This window comes from Polyodon spathula, unplaced genomic scaffold, assembly GCF_017654505.1.
Source record: "Polyodon spathula isolate WHYD16114869_AA unplaced genomic scaffold, ASM1765450v1 scaffolds_1286, whole genome shotgun sequence".
In the NCBI taxonomy this organism is placed as follows: Eukaryota; Metazoa; Chordata; class Actinopteri; order Acipenseriformes; family Polyodontidae; genus Polyodon; species Polyodon spathula.
Genome location: NW_024472769.1, coordinates 1 through 12,840, shown reverse-complemented (window position 1 = coordinate 12,840; position 12,840 = coordinate 1). Strand labels below are relative to the sequence as shown.

Sequence of the window (12,840 nt, the reverse complement as noted above, 5' to 3'; positions counted from 1 at the left end):
TAGGACGTGGGTGTATGGGGTGTGCCGATTGCCTGAGATCCTTTGGGTGCGTAACAGTCCTGGGATTGCAATATCACTTGTTACAATCTGAAATGCTGCTGTGCCTTGTCTGTGCACTTTCTTTAAATCAATGTAAAGGCAAGCCTGTGGAACGATCCCAAGAAGAAAATGCATTCCCTAATGGGGTATGCTATAAGGAGGTTGACAGTGTCTAGTAATCTTTTGCACCAGTGGTTGAGTCTTGTAATCTTTTGTAGCAATATCTCTTATAACCAGGATGTGTGTGTCTACTGCATGAATTGTGATCATTTTATGAAACTAAGACATGAGCAGCAGAGAGAATGTGCAGGAAGGTGCCAAACTATACTGTAGAACAGTTAGAAAAAGAAAAGCTAGGTATATAAAAAAGGTTTATTTAGAGCTGTTTGTTAGACCTAAGGAAGAAGAGAAGACTACTACTGCCTCCAGAACTAGTAAAATGCATTAACATCTTTTTCATATTGCTTGCTGTTCTCTAACTTCAATAAAAGCATTTGCTCTAAACTGGCTAAATCGTTCTGGGTTTATTCATCACAAAGATTCACTCCAGCGAGCCACTGACCACACTGCAGATACATACCCCGGAGCGCAGGGCCCTGTTGGGGCAGTCAGCCCAGTCCTGTCACAGTAGAAGCCTCCTGAGCAAGGCTGGCACTCGTCCTGGCTTTCACCGCCTGTGCTGTTAGACACGGTGCCAAGCGGGCATGGTACAGGGGAGGGAGTTCCTTCAAAAGAGCATCTTCATTTATCACACTTACACTGAAACAGTACCTCTCATCAAAATGTCTCTCTGAAACCATCACTGCACTTCTGCAACGCTTCTCGTTTCATTTATTATGTTTCTTTTAGTGTTGCAAAATTCAGCACCATTGCATCTTCTGAATGTTACTTTATACCACTAATGTACATGATTGGGTGTTTAAAGTTATGGATTAAATTAAGCATACTGTCTCCTAAGACATATAAACCATCAGCACACCCAGTCACAAGCCAGAATTCAAGAACAAGTCTGTTGCCATGAGCTAGATTCTAAAATGTTCAAGAACTTGGGTGGAGGAATGTCTCCACAAGAGGCACTGCCCGCAGTGAATAACCAGACATACAGCATATAAGAGAGCATACGCTCAGGGAGAAGTAATAAAGGACATGGAAGAGCCTGGCACTGCGTTGTCTTGTCTGTGACACTGCTGTATACAGGGGGACACAGGAACAGCGTGAATCATATACCTGAGGGGCAATAGTGACCAGGGGAGCAGGTTCCACCAGACAGGCCATCGGAAGGGACTCTTGTCTGGGCACCCTGCTTACACCAGAACCCAGCCAAACAGTCTCCTAGAGGAAAAAGTACAGGAAGGGGTATGGGCTTCATTGAGTTTCTGCAATAAACCTGCTCAGTTTTGCAGTGCCGTCCCACAAATTAACCCCAAGACAACAGTTTATGACAGAAATTCCATTAAAAGGTTTAATGATGTAAAATTGCATGGTAATTTTACAGTTTAACATAATAAACATGCTTTAAAAAATGTATTTACCGTGCTTTACCATATAATTCTTTGCCGTACTTCTCTATGATGTAGCCGATTTGGCAGTGTTTGCACTGTGCTTTACGCTGCTATGCTTTTACCATGCTATGCGTTCGCTGCAATAATGTTTTGTAATTGAAGCTTTACCTGTGGGCTCTGCGAGGCCAATAGCTGAGCAGTACTTTCCAGGAGGACATGGGAGACACCCACTGACATCCTGCACCCTCACCCTGGGGTTGAATGTCCCAACTGGGCACCCATACTGGGTAGCAAACCTCGTCCCTTGTGGACAGTAATGTCCCTGTGGGCATGGGTACTGAGACGGGTCCTCGACTGGACCAAGGCTGTTATTACAGTAATAACCTGAAGGTGCGAAACCTGAATTAGTCACTGACGAACGAGGGATTAATAAAGGGTTAAAAAACATTTACATATACCTCTCATTAACGGAGATATACTTACCTCTCAATATGCTAGTACAAGCGTTAGAATCATATTAAAAAATGAATGAAATAGTCAAAGCTACATGTGTTCTTTATTCTAAACGATCCCCTAAACGGTATGCCATTTAATGGACGTGCTGCGTTTGAATCTCACCTTCTTCACAGGGTTTACACGCAGCTTGTTTGTCCAGGTTCTGATATGAACCCGACTCACAGATCACAGGAGCAGGGCTTCCCTCTGGGCAGTAATGACCAAGCGGACATGCAAAGCCAGTGCTGACCCTCTGACCGGGAGGGCAGAAGTACCCTGGAACACACAAGGTAACCAAACGCTGTAGGACCGGGGCAGGCAGACTGGAACTTACTAACGCTTCTACTGCTAGATTCCACCAAGCGCCAAACCAAGGAAAGGGAACGGCCTGTTTCATTAACACATTTCTTAAAATAGCTACGCTGTGAGAGAATATTCTAAAAGGAGTGAGGAAGTACCAGTACAATATGATAAAACAATTTACAGATCACAGATCACATTATTCTACAGAATCTTTCACTTAAACTGTATAGAAAACAACTATGTGCAAACTGATATAGGTACCAGGAAAAACATCTGTCTGCTTGACTTAGTTTATTATATGTTTTACCTTAATAGACAACCAACTCTGAATGCACTTACAGGCTGATGGCCTAGAGGGGATATTAACTCTGAATGGGTTAGATGTTACCTTGACGACATGGGCCGCTGGGGGTGACCAGACCTGCTGTCTCACAATAGAACCCTTCGGTGCAGGGCAAGCATTCAGACTCGCTGACCAGGCCCTGGACTCTCGAGAACGTGCCTGGGAGACAAAGCTGTGGGTCCCCTGAGCCAAAACCTGGAAGAGGGACATGTAAAGAACAATGAATCAGTCAGGAACGTGGGCTGAATTATGGCAAGCGTATGACACTGCTGTAGCTACACTTGGAGATGGTTTTGGTAGTGATGTAGCTTTCATTTAATCCAGTAATCCACACGTTTTTTGTCTCATGCAAGATCAGTTTAGACTCATCCTCTGTTGTCCAGCCTGCTAGATATAAGATGGCAGGACAGTGAGCTTCGCTTGCCTCCCCACTGATAGACTGTACTGGATATGGCAGACTATGACAAACTATTTTCAGTCAACAATAAAAACACAGATTCTTCATGAGTCTCTGCTACCCTCCACTGCAGGTCTCCAAGGCCCCCTCTCTCTATTTCACAACCTCACACATGTCTTGTGCAACAGTGGCTGGAAAAAACAACAAGCTCTTGCCAGGAAGGAAGAAGGCCATTACCGCAGAAGCTCCCCGGGGGGCAGCGGTTCCCTGTAAGCTTGTCTGTAGGGTTGGGCTGAGAGGCTCTTCCCGAACAGTAATAGCCAGCGGAGCAGGAGCCGCTAGGACGGGACAAGCCTGAACAGGAAACAAGACACCATGTATTCATGATACTTTCTGCAGTCCCTGCATTTCAACTTTCAATACCAAACCTTTGGTGCGTTTAGCTGAATCCTTTACAGAGACAATCTGAATCTTCAAAGACAGTCCGAAGATATTTTATATTCAGTAGTAGAGAGTTTGTGAAGTTCCCTGGAGTGTCTGTCATATAAGTTGTTATAAGACCACCGTGCAGTATAGAGCAAGTGAGTGCCTACCTGACCCATTGCAGTAGGCTCCAGGTGGGCAGGGAATGGGCTCCGAGCTCCCTGAGGGACAGTAATAGCCTTCCTGGCACTTCCCTCCAGTTGCTGTGGCTGGACAAAGGCAGTTGGCATTGGTGTAGTTATCCAGGTCGAAGGGCTGGGAGTTCCACGCAGCTGATATACAGAACCAGCCTGAAGAGCCACAAAATCAATTCAGAAAAAAATAGACAACATTTACTGCAGATCATAAAACCATTTATTCAATGAGAAAGTCTCCTGAGAAACACTATGAAGGAAGACAGACATACAGATTAGACCAAAAACAGTATTAAAAGGCTGCAGTTGTACTGAATACAGCCCACAGACCTGCTTTACACATTCCAGACACAGCCGTGAGTCTTTCCTTCTCACAGTAACGCCCCGGTGGACAGGGCAGGCAGCTGTCTAGGCTCTGGGTCATGGGCTCGGGGTTATAGTAGCCCCTGGGGCAGGGGAACTGAGTGGCATGCCTCGTACCTTAACAAAGCAATGAAACACAGAATTACAGCCTGGATCCTCCCAGCATACCGTTCTCCTCAACGCCATACTAACACTAAAAGAAACAAATACAATTCTTTGAGAAACATTCTTCAAGATATTGAGAAAGTCTTCCGGTCAACCGGGGTGAATAAATATATTTACTGTTTATATAGAAGGAAAAAAACGGGTGTACCCTTTTCTCAGTACACAAATTGCCATCTACTGTCACTGCAATAACACCCAGCAGGCTGTACGAGTGAGTGATGCACCACCTCGTTGCTGATAAGCGCCTCCCTTACCGTCAGGACAGTAGAAGCCAGGTGGACAGGGGAAGTCACTGTACGTGGTTGCTTTCTCAGGGCAGTAGTATCCAGCTCCACACTGAAAGCACTTGGCCTGGCCGGTCAGGTTATTGTATGTTCCTGCAGGGCAGGGCAGGGGCTGTGCACTCCCAGCCGGGCAGTAGTGGCTCACTGGACATGTACCCTCAGACCCTGGAGACAGAAATAGGGCACTGGGTATAGCTTTATATCAAACCTGTATATACAATGACAGCTCTGCAGTTCTGCGGAACTTGCTCACAAAGTTCATTAACACGATTTCTTACCCAGGGGTGATTTTGCCCCACCGGGGCAGTGGAACCCCTCTCTGCAGGGTCCTGTAGGCTGGCTCAGCCCCTCTGATCCACAGAACACCCCCGGAGGACAGGCACTGCAGCCAGACTCCTCTTCCACGTGAAGTCTGTATCAGAAAGAGGGACGGACAATCTACAATACCCTTATAAAAGATTACCATAGCAAAAGCACAGCAAAGTATAACAGAGCACAGTGAAAGCATGGTAAAGCAAAGGTAAGCATTGGAAAGAATAGCAAGGCATGGCAAAGCATATTAATAAGCATAGCAAGCAGGGGTAAAATATGGTACATGCATAGTATAACCATGGGAAAAGCATGGGGGGAAACTGCAAAAATACAGTGCAAAAATACAGTGGTAAACTTTTATGAGGGTAATCATAGAAAAGGGGACTAGGATAGCCTACTTTGCTCATTTGACAGAAATTGACTTTATCCAGCAGCATCATTTCAAATATATAATACTTAGCTTTGATCTTGCGATTGATCATCACAGTATCACTATCACCTGCCATAATATCACTGATCTGAGTTTGTTTAAAGTCAAAATTGATTATGTGCAGTGATGTTTTCTTGCAGGGTGGCTGACAGACCCGAGTTCTCATTGCAGTTCGATCCTGATTCTCACCTGCTGGAGAAAGTCCCGAGTGGGCAGGGCACGGGTAGGCTGGTGCCAGCTGGACAGTAATGCCCCCGGGGGCACGGCCCCCCCACCCCAGTGCTAATGTTACCATCGGGGTTCCTGAAGTTCATACCTGACAGGATTGAAACAATACCAGAGACACGGTTTTCACACTGCAGCAATGGGACCTTGTATAGTACAACACAGAAAGCAAAACTCTAACACATGTGCTTCCCTTACAGCAGATAATGGGATCTGCTGTCCAGCTACACATTCAGCCAATTTCACTGCTTAAATTTCTATGCCACCTACTGCTGTAAAACCTATTAATGACATCAATGTGCATCTTCCACTGTGACCTACTGTTAAAAAAAAAAGATCTATTGGCCACGACAGTGTGAAGTGCAACCACCAATGTTACACTGCTCAAACATTCAAGATTAATACAGGTATGGGCTAACTGCTATATCAGATCAATACGGTTAAACTACCGAGCCAGCGAACTTCTAGAGGGCAAAATGACTTCATACACACACACACAGGCAGAGCCAGATAGATACAGCACCTGCTAGACAGAAGTAGCCAGCCTGACAAGACCCCGTAGGGACAGAGAGTCCCCAGTCTTCACAGTACATCCCTTTAAAGAAAAAAAAACAAGAAAAATGACACTGGTATAAACAAACGAACACTTAATGCATATACAATATATTTCGTGCAGATTTATTGATAGGTATCAAAAGTAGAAAGGATCAATCCCTTGACCTACCTGCAGGGCACAGTAGGCACTGCTCCAGCTGGCTGTTCCCGGGCTCAGGGCTGTAGGTACCAGGTGGGCAGGGCAGGCGATCTAACCCTGTGCCCCCGGGGCAGTAATGACCCTCCGGACACAACTGGACGCTCTGCCCTGAGAGGCAATAATAGCCAGCGGGGCAGTCCAGGCACTCCGCGGCGCCTGCAAGTTTAAACAATTGTACAATAAAACCCTTCCGACGCCTCACAAATCTCGATTCATTTTGTAGTGCCTATATGAGCATTATATTAGAACTGATTGCAGATACCTGTGATGTTGGTGTAAGAACCATCTGGGCAGGGCAGGGGCAACACTGAGCCTTTGGGGCAATAGAGACCTTTAGGGCACCTGTCACCCGATACCCCGTCCACCGGCATTGAAGTCTCAGCCCCTCCCGAGCAATAAAATCCTGGCAAAAAAAGAAAATGTATATTTTAAGCGCTAAATAAATGAAAGGACTCGACATTTGCATTTAAAAAACAGAGTTTTGTTCAACTTCAAGCCTACCGGGCGCACACAGAGCTGAGGGTTGAGCCAAGCCGGTACCATGACAGTAATGCCCCGGGGGGCAAAGCCAGCAAGAGGTCTGGTTCCACCCCCCTCGTCCATTATTCCAGGTTCCTGGGGGGCAGGGGTTTTCAAAGGGGTGTCTGGTCCCTGACGGGCAGAAAAAGCCAGCAGGGCAAAGGTCGCCAAAGGGCATGTTCACCTAACAAAGACAAATTGAAAAAGGCTACAAAACAAATGCATTTCCAAATGATAAAAGCAGGCACATTTCCGAACTGAATTCAACTTCAAATAAAAACTGAGTTAACCCTAATAAATGACATCATAAGGCGGGGATATCGGATGTATAAAGTAAAATCCCAGGCATGTTTATCAATCCTGTACAGATTCTGTACAGTGATAAAGCAATGATGGCAGTGTGTATAATGATCTTGTGCCTCGATGCTTTAATTTGCTTCAAGAACCACTCTTGTGTGTGTTTAATGCTGTGCTGCACTGTGGCTCTAGAGCTATCTGTTCTGTATTTATGTAAATGGTAGATTTACAGGCATTGAGGAGTTTGCCCCTCCAGTGCAGTAGTAGCCTGGCTTGCAGGGCCCCATCGGGGCAGAGAGGCCAGCCATGCTGCAGAACTGCCCGGGGTCACACAGCACACACTGCTCAGTATCTCCAGCACCCTCCTGGGCAGTGTACGACCCCTGTAAGAAAGACGAGAGCACCTTGCAGTCATTTAAGGTTCAAAGTGCTTTGCAAAGCAGTTGAAAGAATAAACAGGTAAATCGAGTTGAATAAGACTTTGCTTACTGCTGGGCAGGGAGTGGGAGCGACGGTCCCGGGAAGGCAGTAGTGACCTGGAGGACAAGGGAAAGGTCGCGCCAGACCGGTCTGGTTACAGAACCGGCCTCTTAGACACTCCAGACAAGAGGACTGTCCCCGAGCCTGTGATAGTGAAACAGGAGGGGAGAGAGAGAGAGAGAGAGAGAGAGAGAGAGAGAGAGAGAGAGAGAGAGACGGTTCTTTTAACAAGGAAAGCGTTTCAGTGAAAAAACAAGGAAAAGGAAAAGGCTTGGGTGAGAACTGTATAGCTCACAGTCCCAAGCAAGTTGACTACTGTTAAATGGTTTTACATCTCACCTGCCATTACCTTGTTCACCTGCAGGGGTCAGTAGTACCTGTTCTAGCAGTGCATCACACAGCACTGCACTGCCCCCTACAACAGCACAGAACAGCAGCCTTCCAGACAGACTCATCTCATTGCACTTACCGGCTGAAAGGTCCCTAGTGCACATGGCTCCGGTGTGAACGCTCCCGGCAGGGTGTAGTGTCCCTCCTGGGTCTCGTGCTGATTGGGTGAAGAGGCACCACCGGTACAGTAATAGCCAGGAGAACAGAGACCAGCAGGAGCAGAGACATTAGACCCAGAGCAATGGTAGCTGTGCAAAAGAGGAAAAGCAAACAAGACAGGCTCCCGTTTCGTTCAAGCGATTCCGTCTTTAAAAAAAAAAAGTGTTTATTATTACTGATCCCTCTTTTTATTACATTGCGTGCTCTGATTGCTGCTAGATCATTGAAAGTGATTGGGTACCAGGAAACAGCAAAAGTGACTTTTCATCTATAGCGTTGACTCTGAAAATTACAAACTGAAACACAAAAAATGCAGAGAATCTTGAACAGAAGAAAAAGGGTGTCAAGGAGATGTGAAATACAGACTTTAAAATCGTGTTGCGCACACGTATACGAGTCAACAACAGTGAACTGAAGCTGAGCCCCTTACCCTGGGGTGCAGTCTACACAGAGCCCCGGGCGGCTGAGTCCTGTGGCATTACTGAAGGTCCCAGGTGGGCAGGGCAAAGGGAAGGCAGAGCCAGCTGGGCAATAGCTCCCAATCGGGCACAGTCCTCCGGTGTGCCCATCAGCAGGGGTCTGCAGAGGGACCAGCACAAATCGAACAGGCTAGTTTGGACTATCATCAGCATTCTTAAACACCACCCTTGCACCACTGCAATCCTATGGCAGCCCAGAGATACCAAAATACTACCCTATCCTCCATGTAAAAGGCAGACAGCACTCACCAAGCATAAAACAGAGGGGGGGCCTCGCTGCCCCACTGAGTTTTAATGACCTTGAGCCAGGTGGAAATAGGGGATCCAACCCAATTCAGATGATGTGCTTGGTCTTCAGGTCTTTTCATGTCACACTACACCAGCAAAGGAAACCGATTTGTTTTGATAAAGCCTGATCTATCTGACTCCGCTCATGTACTTACCGCAGACCTCGCTCTCTCCCTGCAGTAGAACCCAGCTTCACAGGAACCAGTGGGTTCAGTCAGTCCAACACCAGCGCAGTACCAACCCCCAACACAAGGAGCGCACTCTGAACCAGCCCTCAGAGCAGGCCTGGCACTGTAGGTCCCCTCTTCACATGGCTCAGGGCTGCTGCTTCCCTCAACACAAAAGTAACCCTGACCAAACACACAAAGAGAGAGGTACAATTTATTTTATTTTGCAGAGCATTGAAGACTAAAGAATGCAGCACTGTATTCTACGGCTTTATTAAAACAAAACTTCAAAAGGCGCCATATATTATGGGCTTATAGAATGTTCGCATTTTTGTCAATGAAGTGGTTGGGGCAAGTCTTCCCATGTTTGATTGAATAGTGCCATATAAATGGGGAAATAACAAAAAGGGATACAGTACATATTGATTGAACTGACTGAATCTACTTAGTGAGATGCAGTGGGGTCTAATATGGTTCCAGCATAGGACTTGTGCCAGATTATCCTGTGTCTGAATCTCTCAGTTTAGCAATGGACTGTTAATGACGTATGTCCATCAGCCTGTAGGTACAGCACTCACAAGGCCTGTGCTTCCAGTTGTTTAGGAGTCAGGGTGGATATGAGCATTTCACTTGACATCTTTAATTCTCAGCCAGTCTTACTTGGCAGGAGACTGAAATACTATGACGGATAAGGACTTGGCTTTGTGCTGGTAATACACTTTGTATAGTTCTTACACAGTTTACAAGAAACGGAGGTGTATTTATAGTTTAGGAAGTTGGTTGCATGGGAAATAAAACAAAGGCCTAAAATGACAGCACTTCTCTGAAAAATAAATGAAGGAAGTGGTCTGTCTATTGGCATAAAATGACAATGGGAAAGCACACAAATGCAAACATCTAGTAATTTGATCAGTATGGCTCCATCCATCCAAACCCTGCAGAACAGGGAAAAAAACGTATTTCTATGCAGCAAGGAATTAGATGAAGGTTTCAGGCAGTGCCTTCATCCAAACAATGCCAAGGCATTTGACCGCACGTACTCTAGGGCAGATAGTGGGGATCTCAGTGGCTTGACTGGCGCAGTAAAACCCAGCGGGGCATGGCTGACACGTCTCCCCTCTGTGCCCCAGGGAGCTGTTCCGATAGGACCCAGGGGTGCAGGGGAATGAATAAGGGTACCCTGTACCTACTGGGCAGTGATACCCACTAGGGCAGCTTCCTGTCTGAAACACAGTAAAAGAAAGCAGTCAGAGTCAGGAGGTGAGCGGATCTAACACAGCACAAGCTACAGTACAATTTGTATTACAGAACAGAAGTCTGGCTTACTGGCCGGGAGATCCCCTGGGACTTGCTGAAGCAATACTGCCCGGCAGGGCAGGGGGTACAGGCAGACACCTCTCGCAAGCCTTGACGGTCACTGTAGGTCCCGTTTGGGCATAGCCTAGGGTTAGGATCCTTTGGTCAGAAGAACGACAAAACAGCCTGTGTTAAAGATTACATTTTGAAATGTTCCTGAGACACAGCACCCTGTTTTAAAATGATTTCCTACTGACTTAAGTGGTGCAATTAGCATATTCAAACAGCATTCTTAAAACAGTAAAAACAATGCGAATAAGAAAGACCGTACAGTCACAAACAACACTTTCTGGAGTGGATACAATACCACAATCCAACTAGTCTGAGGATAGTCTTGGGAATACAATACTCCTCAGAGCCCATATAAAATGTACCATGGTAAATTTGAGTTTACAATGTTTTACTACACGTATGTGTGGTTGACTTTCTGCCTGTGCTTTACCATGAATTCACTGTGCTTTAACTCATATGGGAAAGGCAGTGTATACGATCAACACTCCTTGCTTACAATGTCTCCTCCTGGGCAGTAATAGCCTTTGGGACAGAGAGTGGTGGCTCTCTGCGGCTCCCTGTCCAAACCTTCAGTGCAAATCAGTCCAGCTGGGCACACCATCACGCTCAACATCGCCTCCTGGCTGGTGGTCTCATTACTACAGTAGTGTCCAGGGAGGCAGGGTAAGCACAAAGCCGAACCATGATCCTAGCGGATAAAATAATACTTAGCATTGAAAAATAACAAATATATTTTATCAGCTGCCATGTGTTGCCAAAAAGTCCCAGGTATAACCTGACAAAACAACACCTAGCGAAACTGACAGCTAACAAGCCAACTGTGGTATAATGTATCAATACTGTGAGTCAAATCAGAGTGGCTTTTCAAACACATAGCAAAATGTGCAAAGCATGCTGAAAATGGCTTTGCATAACACCAATTGCAATATCATTCTGTGCAGCAAGTTTTCTCTAGCAGCTTCCTCGTGACTGCCTTCAACTTCAGTTTAAACTAACAGCAAGGGGAAGTGAAAGACAAAACATTCTTCAACAAGTCAGCTCCTGCACAACTCTGTTAATACTGTAAGCCAGCAAATTCTTAAACACTGCAGAAGTGACTGACGAGAGTAAAGAATTACTCTGCTCCGAGAGAGAGAGAGAGAGAGAGAGAGAGAGAGAGAGAGAATGCAAATAATTCAAAAAGAGTGTGTGTGTGTGTGTGTGTGTGTGTGTGTGTGTGTGTGTGTGTGTGTGTGTGTGTGTGTGTGTGTGTGTGTTACGATTCATTTGTAAAATCAGTAAACGTACAGATTTTCCATCATATCAGTCAATGTATAAAATAAGGGCTTGAAGTTTTCAGGTTTTATTTTTGATCACATGACATCCCTTTAAACTAATTGAAAATTGAAAATAATTTTAAACCTCCTTGATATGTAGCAAAGAAAAATACATCTTAAAGCCATTCTATAATGAATACTTTTATCTTTGTTATCTTAACAACTACTAATTAACATTTAAAGGGAGGTAGAGCTTTGGAAAATAAAAAAAAAGAAAAGAAGCCCTAAAAATAACCAAGGAGATGCGGAACTCGCAGGTCAATTTCTAAAATAAGCAAGGGGGTGTTAGTTAACATTTAACTAACAAAAACATAAACAGCTGCGTCTATGAAAAAATATAAGGAACTATTCACAGCTGCTATATATATAGAGTTCTCCCTTACTGAATAGCTGCCAGTCCCACAGGCCCTGGGTTTGATTGTTGCAAATCGAGGGCAGTGATAACCTGCAGGGCATGGGGTGCAGTCTTCAGCTGCCTTTCCTCCTTTCACACTCCGATAGGTAGCCCTGGAATTGCAGGGATGCACAAACACCAGTGAGACACGAGCTAGATCATACGAGGCACAACAGGAAAAAGAGCACATTTGAAGAGAAGCTTTCAAGTACTGCTGCAAACTGGTGAATATGTTGCTCAATTATGCATTGCATTGTGCAGCTGTTCTAAGCCTGGCCTGTTGAACTGGCTGTACAGTGATAAGAGGGTCGTGGCTTCCTGTACGGGGTAAAGTGTTTAAACTCACACTGGGCAGGGCGTGGGTTTGGCAGAGCCCTCAGTGCAGTACGATCCCTCGGGACAGACCCGGCAGTCATCCTTCTGTCCGTTGCCCATCCGTGTGCTGTAGGTACCGGCAGGGCAGGGGAACTGGGAGCCAAACTGGGTGCCTTTGGAATTAAAATTAACTTTCTAATCTTGATACCGTAAACCTGGAACAATAATGCATTGAGACAGTGTGCACAGCGTTCACATTTACCTTCAGGGCAGTAATGTCCAGAGCTGCACCTCCCGGACGGCAGTCCTGCCCCAGTCAGGCAGTACCACCCCCTGGGGCAGGGGGAGCACTCGCTCGCAGAGACCAGGTCAGTCCGTTCGCTCCAGGTACCAGCTGCACACTTGTGCTGGGTGGGGAACATGGTTCCACGGGGGCAGT

General features: G+C 45.9%; 1 protein-coding gene across 1 annotated transcript in view; it reads right to left on the bottom strand.

The window, feature by feature from the left end:
• LOC121309471 (SCO-spondin) overlaps positions 1-12,823 on the bottom strand; it is a 40,846-nt gene extending 28,023 nt beyond the window's left edge. Inside the window, exons 1-26 of the mRNA XM_041242418.1 lie at positions 12,664-12,823; positions 12,433-12,574; positions 12,076-12,199; positions 10,873-11,064; positions 10,335-10,463; positions 10,049-10,231; positions 8,997-9,191; positions 8,505-8,653; positions 7,995-8,163; positions 7,535-7,669; positions 7,276-7,428; positions 6,731-6,932; positions 6,492-6,632; positions 6,200-6,385; positions 5,999-6,070; positions 5,440-5,566; positions 4,787-4,920; positions 4,479-4,673; positions 4,027-4,176; positions 3,673-3,852; positions 3,317-3,433; positions 2,728-2,877; positions 2,160-2,312; positions 1,710-1,925; positions 1,267-1,371; positions 620-764 (exon numbers count right to left, since the gene is read on the bottom strand). Coding sequence (XP_041098352.1) covers positions 620-764; positions 1,267-1,371; positions 1,710-1,925; positions 2,160-2,312; positions 2,728-2,877; positions 3,317-3,433; positions 3,673-3,852; positions 4,027-4,176; positions 4,479-4,673; positions 4,787-4,920; positions 5,440-5,566; positions 5,999-6,070; positions 6,200-6,385; positions 6,492-6,632; positions 6,731-6,932; positions 7,276-7,428; positions 7,535-7,669; positions 7,995-8,163; positions 8,505-8,653; positions 8,997-9,191; positions 10,049-10,231; positions 10,335-10,463; positions 10,873-11,064; positions 12,076-12,199; positions 12,433-12,574; positions 12,664-12,823 — 4,004 coding nt within the window. The remainder of the gene's footprint in view (positions 1-619; positions 765-1,266; positions 1,372-1,709; positions 1,926-2,159; positions 2,313-2,727; positions 2,878-3,316; positions 3,434-3,672; positions 3,853-4,026; positions 4,177-4,478; positions 4,674-4,786; positions 4,921-5,439; positions 5,567-5,998; positions 6,071-6,199; positions 6,386-6,491; positions 6,633-6,730; positions 6,933-7,275; positions 7,429-7,534; positions 7,670-7,994; positions 8,164-8,504; positions 8,654-8,996; positions 9,192-10,048; positions 10,232-10,334; positions 10,464-10,872; positions 11,065-12,075; positions 12,200-12,432; positions 12,575-12,663) is intronic.
• Between the last annotated feature and the right edge of the window lie 17 nt (positions 12,824-12,840).